The sequence below is a fragment of the Gossypium hirsutum genome, chromosome D12 (assembly GCF_007990345.1).
Source record: "Gossypium hirsutum isolate 1008001.06 chromosome D12, Gossypium_hirsutum_v2.1, whole genome shotgun sequence".
Lineage (NCBI taxonomy): Eukaryota > Viridiplantae > Streptophyta > Magnoliopsida > Malvales > Malvaceae > Gossypium > Gossypium hirsutum.
Window position 1 is genome coordinate 52193993 of NC_053448.1, and position 11138 is coordinate 52205130.

Consider the following 11138-nt stretch of genomic DNA (forward strand, 5'->3'; position numbering starts at 1 on the left):
AGCGACATTACAACTTAATTTAACTAACTGAAAATTCAATGGGTGACCCCTCACGTGATGAAAAGCAGCGGACGGCATGATTTAGGACTTAAGCCCTCCTGGCCTCCCGTTACTTTATTTAATCACTTTTTGTTTTTTAAATAATCAGACCCCCTTCACTCTCTCCTTCTCCGCGTAAACCTCACCTTCCCTTGTCTTTTCTATTTTGGAATCACGGGGTTGGAGAACTCCTCACATTGGGTCAATCATTTCCAATTTTGTTTCTTAATAGCTAGTGAGTATATATATATATTATAATTAATCAAGAAGTTAAAATCATTTGTTATTGTTGAATAATTATTAAAGTTATTTATTTAACAAATAAAAATCTATCTAAACAACTTCACCATAAATATTACATTACTATTCTTTGTCACTAAACATGATAATGTCACGATTTTTCTTTTTCTTTTTTAAAGAAAATAAAGATTTTAAAGAAGGATATTGTATGAAGTTTGGATACAACATTTTTAGTAAGAATGAAAATATATTTAAATATGATTAAATATGTCATATTTATATCTAATAATTAGATACATTTAGTTTTGTTCGCGGAAGTTGAAGTCTTAAGGCCCTGATGCTCCAAGTTCAACTTTTACTTGCATAAAATCATGTGTGGGGTGTTTTTAAATTTATTTTAACTTAAAAACTCATTATGTGTGCCTTCTCTAGAACTATTCTAATTTGGTTTTGGATATATTTTAAATATTAGTTTAATTGTCCTTTGTAATACTCGATTCTAACTATAATTTATTCAAATGTGAATTATTTGTAATAATTAGTGAAGTTTATTTTCGAATAATGCTACCATATCTGTACAACACATGTATAATGTAGAATAAATCAGCATAAAGTACATTGGATAAAGAACCAGATCAAATAAAAAAAATTAAAAAAAACTCACACATTATTTATGCATGTATCGTAATTATATATGATGAGACTCGAATTAGGGTATTCAATAACTCATTTTTAATATTTTATATTTGCTTGATTTGTTTTATGTTTTGAAAATTGAAAATGTTAAATATTTATAAAATTTAAATTATATTAACATATAAATATATATTAATGTACTAAAGCAATGCTTATGTGTACCTATATTTTACAAATAAAATACTAACTAATATTAATAAATTCCAAAAACTGTTAAATTAAAATAGACTAATATATGCACATATCATTTTTAGACGAAATTCGAAATCGTACGGAAAAAAGAGAGAACAAATCTTGCAATGAACCTTTTTTTGAAGGACATTAATGATTATGAAGTAAATAAGAATATATTAGAAAAACCAAAGAAATTTCTATTAGGCATGACCCGATCCGAATGAAACCCGTTTTGACGCCCCATTATGACATCAACACCACAAAAAGGCCTGCGGTGCGACTCATCCCATAACGTTGTTTGGTAGAACATCCCCGTCACCCCCCGTGGCAATCTCTTAAATCTGTAGTAAAAAACAACAAAAAAATAATTTAAAAATCATTCAAATTGCCATCGTTCAATTCATAACAGAAATTTTAGTCCTCATACAAGCTTAAAATCCAAACTCTCTCCCAAATGCAAAGCCCTTCCCGCTCTCTTTTCTTCATGTTGCCTTCTTTTGCCCGTGGTTTAGCAGTGCATGGGCGGTGGCCAGGCTCACTCAGACCCGCCCGACAAGGAGGAGGACCGAAAGTCGCCGCTTGCTGCGGTGGCTGGTCTGCGGCTCCAAGATGCTCCTATTCTTTTCCTGCTTTACTTCCATACGGCTATACGGGCGGAGCTTACTGAGCTCCGGCGTTTGGCAGTTGCGGCCGCTGCGGATGGGAAGAGTGACTCATACTCGCGTGAATTCGTGGTTGAGCTGTTTAGAAGGTTCGAGTTTCTTAAGCTTGTTTGTAAGTATCACTGCGCTGCTGAAGATGAGGTGAGCTGATCTGACTGCATATTTATTCTGTTTGGCTGTCTAGAAAATGAAAATAGACTCGTCCGAAGAAAACGGACAAATGTCGTCCTTCTGTCTTCTTCAGATAAAATCTATGAAAATTTCCTTTTTCCATTTCTTTTCATTTCTCAGCAATCAAATAGAGCAGGTGGCTTTGGATCAGTTGAAATCTTTATTGTTGATTCTTTTTAACTAATTTTACGAATATAAGATGATCAAGTAATTAGCCGAGGATTATGCATGCAATAAGCATTAATTCATTGTTGTTTAATTATCAACTATAAACGAAAGACTTTTGGTGTAACCAAAACATAAGTTGACTTTCACGCTGAATATTTTATATGTTTCATCCATCAGATTAATAAATTAATCAGAGTTTAGGTAGGTTATGTGGCTTTTGATTTTTATAAGTAGAAGAGTTAAAGAAATAAGAATTGCTGCTAATTCTTTTAGTAATACTAAATTAATTAAAGACGGACATAGCATTGAACAAAGCTTAGCTAATAAAGAAACGCTCTTTTTTTAAAACATAGGTTAATGTTAAAAGGTTAATATTTGATGTACTTGCAGTGTATAAAAATGTTAGTGGAAAGTGTCTTAATGCTGACATGAACTCCTAAAATTTGACAATACAAACCGGTGGGTAGAACTAAAGTAGCAAAAGAATTTTTTCCGTCAAGCACATATGTTTTATAATGTTTCAACTCGGATATTTTTCGGATTTCAGAAGTCCACATTAGCATTTAGATGGTTTTTCATTAGCGAAGTTTTCAATTTTACTTGTTTGTAGCAATATGAAATGTACAAAAATTTATAACCTAGTTTTATAGAGTAGAGATTAGATCTCATTTTTGACAAACAAGGAATGCCTAGATACTTTAACCTCCATCATAGTATGCGTTTATGTACGTATAACTTTCCAATTGACATCAGTAGTTCCATGAGTATAAACAAAAATTGTTGGCAGGTTGTCTTTCTAGCTCTGGATGCACATGTTAAAAATGTGGCTTGTACATATTCACTGGAGCATGAAAGTATAGATCACAACTTCGATTCTGTTTTCTATTGCTTAAATGCATTGGAGGGAAGTGAAAATACCTCTAAAGCATTGCAAGAACTTGTATTTTGCATTGGCGCCATCCAAGCTTCTATTTGCCAGCATATGTTGAAAGAAGAAAAGCAGGTAACTCTCTTATTTATTTTTATTAGTTATTTCTTTTTGCTTTTCTTTTTCCCATTACATGAATTGTGTTGCTTTTCCCCCATTAGCTTGCCCTTTGTTTCTAGTTTAAGCGATACCCAAAGGTGAAGGTTGGATTGTTTCTGGGGAGTGGGCACAAAGGTTTTTTTCTTAGAGCTATATAGATGCATAAATTATTATGTTAAAAAGTGTATATATATACATACCTTCATCCATTTTGTGTTCATACTGTGAAACTGTTGTAGATGAGAGAACTTTACCATTGCCACATCTAAAGTATCAAAAGCATTCTCAGAGGAGATATATAATTAGATTAGATGCATATAAAAGTTTAAAGGATTATCCTATACACATCTTCTGGAAGTTTTATAACTCCATAATAGATTTAAATGCATGCTGTGTGTCCATCAAACTATAATAAGGGAGTCGAAATGAGCTTGTAGTCCTCAATTACATTTGTTTCCTTTTTCTGTTAGTCTATAAATTGAACAAAAGTATTTTTTATTCAAATGCCCTAATAGTATTTTTAATTAGACGCCCTTATCAAAACTAGGATGCAAAAGAAGGAAACCGCTATGCTATGAATAAGAAACTTCTATTTCATCGCAATTTTTTAGCCTGGAAAACCATGGCATCTATTGATTGATTAGATGACTTTTATTTTCTATTTTTCTAATTTAATGTCTTTAAGGCAATTGATTAGATATCTAACCAAGGGAGAGTAAGTTTGCAAACTTCTCTTTTTTATGTCTTTGTGTCACTTTTTCATTTGTTTATCTTTTAATTTTTAGCACAATGAGCTCTTTAAAGATGACACTCAAAATATTTAAAGTAGTAGGATACTTAATTTATTTAACAACAGCAGTTCCAACAATTAATTTTTGATATAGTTGCGTTCTTCATGTTCAACATGTCAATGCATACCTGACTAACCAACGTTCTACAATCTTATGCACTGCATGCAGGTTTTCCCTCTGCTGGTTAAACAATTTTCTTTCCAAGAACAAGCTTCTCTGGTGTGGCGGTTCATTGGTAGCATCCCTGTAATTCTGCTGCAGGATTTTCTACCATGGGTGATCTCTTTTTCTCATCCAGATGAGCAAGAAGAAATAAAAAATTTTGTAAGAGAAGTTGTACCGAAGGAAAAATCATTGCAAGAGGTAGATCACTTGTTATATTCTTACCAGAATTTGAGTAACCTTCCTGACGGTAACAAATTTAAACAAATTTTGAAGGTTGTAGTATCCTGGCTAGATAAGAAACACCGGACTGGTTTTGAGTTTCACATTGAGCTTGCGAAAGGAGTTCAGCCTCTTGATGGTCCTATCTCTATCAAAAGCAAATTCAAATTCCATTTGATTAAGAATCCTCTTGGATGGATGAAAGCACCTTGTTTTCAAACAAATACCGGGAATAATCCAATTGATGGCCTTCTTTTCTGGCAAGGAGCCATTCAAAAAGATTTGAAAGAAATTCTGGCAGAGCTGCATCAAGTAAAAACATCAAGCTGCTTTCAAAATCTTGATTTTATTGTACTCAGACTGAAATTCCTTGCTGATGTCCTAATCTTCTACTGGTAACATATGTTTCCTAAAACATTTTTGCAGACTAATTAAAATTTATTTGATTAAGGTGTCTACTTTAAATATTTTTGTCTGTGCCACTAAATGTAACACCCCCTAACTGAGTTGGCAATGGCCCCAGTCATAGAGACCTCAAATTATGGTTGGTGGCTCTCTATGAGCCTAACTTATTTGAGGTCTCTATATGGTCAACCTATGGTGTGAACAGTGACTCTGGGCCCCTTAGATTGGTTTAACTATGGTTTAAAAGTGAACTGTGAAGTATCGATACTTGAAGGAAAGAGTATTAAGTCCTCCAAAGTCAGTAGCCAAGATTTGAAAACAGGGAATCTTAGTCTCAAGACTTAACAACTAAGTCTGGAGACGTGCACTATTAAGTCTCGGAAATACCTCTATTATCTTTCCTTGTGCTATTATTTCTTTATCATCTTGTCCAAACTTTCAGAACTTGTTTTGTTATTTGCAGCAATGCACTGGAGAAGCTTTTTTACCCTGTCTTGGTTGATGTTTCCGACATTCAGCTGTCTCTGCCCGCTCAAGATCTCTACATTGCAAGTGATATTAAACATTTACTGTACTTGGTAAATTATAATAGTCAAAAGGGGATAACAGAAAATGAGTTTGTGAAGGAGCTGTGCCAGAAACTGGAGTCCTTTGTGAGGAACATTGACATAAAATTTAGTTTACAAGAAAATGAGGTATAAAGTGATTATTTATTTGCCATTCTTATACAGAAAAGTAGGATAAGATGGTCTCTATTGCAGCTTCAATTTTAAGTCATGATATGGCTTTATCTCTTTGTAGTTACATACCAACCATGTTGCCAATAATCACTCACTGAAGTTTTGCCTGGATGACTGCCATCAACCAATTATTAAAAATGTTTTGCTACATTTTCCTTTGACACTTTTCCAGTTTCTTTCAGGTATTCCCCATCATTAGCAAGAACTGCAGTAAAGAAATGCAGCAGCAGCTTCTGTGCATAAGCCTCCAGGTGGTGCCACTAGGTTTGCTGAAATGTGTGGTCACCTGGTTTGCTGCTCATTTATCTGAGGATGAATCTAGGTCCATTCTGCATATTATAAAGAAAGGATATTCTTTGACCCATGCATCTTTTGCATCCCTTTTATTGGAGTGGTTCCTTTTAGGTTATTCAGGAAAAACCTCAGTTGAAAGTTTTAGAAGGGACTTGGAGAAATTGTTCAGCAGCAGATGCTCTTTTCTTCCTGTGTCAATTGAGGAGGATGCTGGATCTTCTTCCTTTCTTTCCGATATGTCCCTTGGTAAAGGATCTAAGTCTAAGATAATTAAGCCAGTTTTTGTTTACAAAGGAAAGAAGGACTTCCCTTATTCTTCAGCCAGCTCCCATGGCATTAAGCACGGTGAGACATCAAACTGCGGTGGAATCAATTTGCATATATTTTTTCCCAAAATGACAAGGGATTTATGCTTTTTTCCAGATTTTTCTGTTGAGAAGAACTGTGTTGATTATGCTATTGATGAACCAATACCAATGGATATGATTTTCTTCTTTCATAAGGCTTTAAAGAAAGATTTGGATTATCTTGTCCTTGGTTCAGCTCTGCTGACAGAAAATGCCGGGTTTCTCCCTGAGTTCCGCCAACGCTTCCATTTGATACACTTCTTATATCGGATCCACAGTGATGCAGAGGATGAGGTAGCTTTTCCAGCTTTGGAAGCAAAGGGAAAACACAGAAATATCAGCCACTCTTATTCTCTGGACCATGAAATAGAAGCTGAAAACTTCAGCAAAATATCCCTCATTTTGGATGAGATATATGAATTGCAACTTGAATATTCTAGTGGTGAACCAGTTACACTGGACTGGGTGGCGAAGCGCCAAAAGCTGTGTATTGATCTTCAGGATACATGCAAATCGATGCATAAGTTACTCTCTGACCATGTGCATCGTGAAGAAGTTGAACTTTGGCCCTTATTTAGAGAATGTTTCACGCTAAAGGAGCAAGAAATGATCATAGGAAACATGCTTGGAAGAACAGGAGCAGAAATATTACAAGATATGATACCCTGGCTTATGTCATCTTTGACTCCGGATGAGCAGCAAACTCTTAAGTCCTTATGGCACAGTGCCACGAGAAATACAATGTTTGATGAATGGTTAGGAGAATGGTGGGAAGGACATAAAATAGCTAAGGAAACAGAGGAGTCAACTATTCCTTCGTGGACCCCAGATCCATTGGAGATTATCACAACATATTATCCTGAAGTCCTTAACAAACGAGAAGCCATTTGTGACAATTTCTCAAGAACTAGTTCGAATGGTGCTGATGTTGAGCTGTTAAGATTGCCCAACATAGATGATAAAGTAAAGGCTTTTAAAGGTGATGAAAACTGTTCTGAATGTTCCAAACTGTTTAGCATGAGCAGTGACAAGCGATGCAATGAAGCAGCTGATCTGATGGGCTGGACTAATGAGCCAGATCAAAAGTTTCAAGTAACTCATAACACTGGGCAATGCAAACAACTAAAGACAATGAGTCAAGAAGATCTAGAGGCTGCCATAAGAAGGGTGTCATCTGACACATCGTTAGATCCTGAAAGGAAATCACACGTGATGCAGAACTTACTAATGAGGTGGGTAATAAGCATTACTTTTCCAGTAAATGATATCTTTTAAACTTTAGGAGAAGATTTGTGGTCTTCGTAGGCTGCTTTTAGATAATCTAAACGCTTATTTCACATGTTTATAATTGGGTTTGCAGGCAGAAACTCCTATCTCCAAAAACCCATGAGCTAATACATTTATCTCAAATGCGACAATAGGCTGCTAGAAAATACAATTAGTGCCTTTTCAGCTGTTTATATATCTATTTTGTGGGGTGTATGTGTTTTTTATATCTTCATAGAATTTGACTCTTTTTTTTCTGGTACAGTCGTTGGATTCTTAAGCAACAGATATCTAATTTAGAAGTAAACAATTCAAATAATGGAGAAGGAATTCCAGGTCAGCATCCATCCTATCGTGACCCTCTGGAACTAGCATTGGGTTGTAAACACTACAAGAGGAACTGTAAACTTTTTGCCCCATGTTGCAACCAGCTTTATACATGCATTCATTGCCATAATGACGTGGCTGATCATAAACTGGATAGGTAATAACACTTTGTATATGAATTTGCTTTTCCCTTTTAAAAATTAGAAGTTCTAAATTTTGTGTCTCTTCATCACATTTACCTGCTGTTCCTAATAAATATGCAGAAAATCTGTCACAAAAATGATGTGCATGAAATGCTTGGTAATTCAGCCAATTGGATTTACATGCTCAACGGTTTCCTGCCATAATCTATCAATGGGAAAATATTATTGCAGGATCTGCAAGTTATTCGATGACGAAAGGTGATATCTTGTTTAATTGTTCTCATATAAGATATTTACTGTGTTGAAGATTGATTTTGGACATTTCTAGACACCTAACATGATGCAACTAAATTCTGATTCTCTTCAAACTTCATTGCTACCATTGAACTCATTATTTTTACCTTTGTTAAGCCAACAAACTTAATAGGAAAGGATCAGATTTAAGAGTTTGTCCATGATCAAAGTGGCATTGGAAACATTCAACTTATCTTTCACTATTTCTACTCTAGAATATGCAATACTAGAAATTAGTATGCAAAGCTACTTCCACTGCACGATTAGAATTTGATATTGATATTTTTATATGTTTCTTCTCTAGTTTACTATTTAAATGCCTGTGCTTGATATGTGGTCATTGGTGGGTGGTTGATAAGTTTTGCAGTTATAACTTATAAGCATTCTTTCTTCGCATAAATGAAAGGCCAAAAGTAAACTGATTTCAAATGTTTGGAATGTTATACTTTATGATCTCATATACTATGCATAGTCACGTTGAAGTCATTGCATTTTATCAGGGACCTCATGAAATTTTAAGGGAATGAAAATTTTCGTTGAGCAGATATAAAGGGAAATGTGTATTATCCATGTCAAAATCTGACATAAAATGATGTCACCTCGTACTTTCATGAATGGAAAAAGACAATAGATAACTCAGATATGAATATTTTATACAATCAAAGGGTATTAGAAAGTCCAAACATTACGATAATTTTATTTTCATTCTGAATTCTAAATTGTTATTATTTCAAATATTATTCTTTCGTTTTTAGTCTTCTTAGGTTGCCTTTAGGAACTTGGATTTCAAAAGATGAATTTGGATTTAAAATAGCATAAGTTGCGTGATAAAATGCATATAAATTTAGTATTCATGATTAGTTTTCAAATATATGAATTTTTGGATGCCAATGAGCAGTGAATTTGAAATTTCTATTATGTAATTGTAAATTTGAAATTCATCTCTTTATACCTGTCAAATAGATAATTATTTTGATTCTGAACTAGCTTAATGCATAATGTATAGATTTCATTCTCATTTTATATATTAAACGAAATCCCAGTCCAAAATTTGGAATATGTTTCCAAACATAACATTAACAAACTGCAATTTGGTGCAAGTTTAAAGCTATTGTGAACTACCTATCATGTAATATAGAGGGTTGTTAACTTCTTGATTCTACATTTATGAATTGTTTAACATGGAAAATTTTCAACAGGCAAATTTATCACTGCCCTTACTGTAACCTCTGCCGAGTAGGGAAGGGATTGGGTGTTGACTACTTTCACTGCATGAATTGCAATGCCTGCTTGTCACGATCTCTGTCACTGCATGTATGCAGAGAAAAGTCCTTTGAGGACAATTGTCCTATTTGCCACGAAGACTTCTTCAGCTCCACAGCTCCAGTAAAAGCGCTTCCTTGTGGACATATGATGCACTCAGCTTGTTTTCAGGTACTTAAGTCTGAAGTTCTTTTTCCTTGCAACTTTCACCGAAATTTATCTGCTTCTTGTGTTGTTTCTAGGATTATACTTGTACACACTACACCTGCCCAATCTGTAGCAAGTCACTTGGGGACATGCAGGTTTGTTTCTCCTTATCTCTAATGTCAATGAATGTTATCATTGGAGTTCTAAGTTGACCATATCCAGTTATCATGTCAGCGCAAATTTATCCTTATATCTGAAATTGCTTGCATTTTCTCATATGAGTGCTTCACTGCTGATAGCAACAATATATGATATGTTGCCTTCCCTAAAATGTACTTGTTTGTGATTTCCTAAATCAATTGGTTCATAAAAAGAGTGAACCTGTGGGGAATCAAAATCAGTGTCCTGTAGTAACAAATTGCTTAGGGTTAAAACTTTTCTGTAATAACAATTTTTTTGTCCTGTAATTTCTACCCTCGTTAGTCTCAATTACTTGGGAAGCTTGGAAAATTAAAGATTATCCCCCCCCCGGAGTTTTAGTTAAGGGGAAGAAAGAGGAAATAACACTTTCACATCATTATGCTGTAATTAGTGCTTGAAGATATGTAAACAGCTAAACTTTTAGAATCAGTAATCCGGAATCTAACAGGCTTGAGAAGATCTGAAGTCTACAAACTGAAGAAAACAATGCCTCACATTTGTATCAAATTGATCCATGTTCAAATTTTAGTCTTCCCCATGACCGGCTAGGTGAGTACTATTAGCAGAGACGATCATGCTAGCCACTAACATGCTCGACTTCAACTTTTATTTGTTTCTTTTTTTACATGGAAGTTCAGATTGCCTGCTTGTTTAATTTGATTATATGAAGTGCATTGGAACTATCTTTAGTAAATGACGATGAATTGATGCTTTGAGGAGTTGAATGATCCTTAAACCTTTTAAGGGTGTTTTTTTGCAGGTCTATTTTAAGATGTTGGATGCTTTTTTGGCTGAAGAGAAAATTCCAGATGAACATCATGACCGAAATCAGGTTCATCGTGTTGTTTATTTGTCTTGGTTTATCATAGGCACTCTTCTTTGTAAGTTATAGAAGCCGTGTTTGAGAAATTATGATACGGACTGGACAGTGAAATTATTAACTTAAATTACAGGCAATACTATGCAATGACTGTGAGACAAAAGGAACAGCTCCCTACCATTGGAAGTATCATAAGTGCTCCAACTGTGGCTCATATAACACGAGAGTACTATAGAAGATGAAAGACAAGCGCGCAATTCTCTCGCCATCCATTGCCAATTGAAAGAAACCTACCTTAGGTCCACCATGAGGAGAATATGTCTAAGGGTCTGTCTTCCGTATTTTGAAAACTTTACCAACCGTGTGCATGTTCTAGATAAATAAAACCAAGAAACTCATTCTTGTTATCCAGCTGCTTATTCAAGTGATGTTTCCTATTAAACCCTACGCAAGGATTCTGCTTATAAAACTACCCATACTAAGGGAGACAATGGATATGATGCTTTTTGTTTTATATAAATTATGGAATTTTTTTTCAA

The 11138-nt window shown here is 34.6% G+C and overlaps 1 protein-coding gene across 4 annotated transcripts; it reads left to right on the forward strand.

Moving 5' to 3' along the window:
• Nucleotides 1-1444: 1444 nt before the first annotated feature.
• On the forward strand, nucleotides 1445-11138 carry LOC121224213 (zinc finger protein BRUTUS-like At1g74770). 4 transcript variants are annotated; one of them, XM_041107060.1, is made up of 13 exons: nucleotides 1445-1952; nucleotides 2938-3153; nucleotides 4137-4331; nucleotides 4407-4747; nucleotides 5221-5452; nucleotides 5680-6136; nucleotides 6215-7370; nucleotides 7670-7888; nucleotides 7995-8132; nucleotides 9368-9602; nucleotides 9674-9733; nucleotides 10540-10611; nucleotides 10733-11138. In XM_041107060.1, exons 1-13 carry the CDS (start codon nucleotides 1668-1670, stop codon nucleotides 10832-10834), a joined length of 3708 nt encoding a protein of 1235 aa, XP_040962994.1. In that variant the 5' UTR covers nucleotides 1445-1667; the 3' UTR covers nucleotides 10835-11138. The 4 variants fall into 4 exon arrangements, 3 of the variants coding, with proteins under 3 accessions (XP_040962994.1, XP_040962995.1, XP_040962993.1); XM_041107061.1 differs by having other exon boundaries at nucleotides 9491-9602; XM_041107059.1 differs by having other exon boundaries at nucleotides 5680-7370.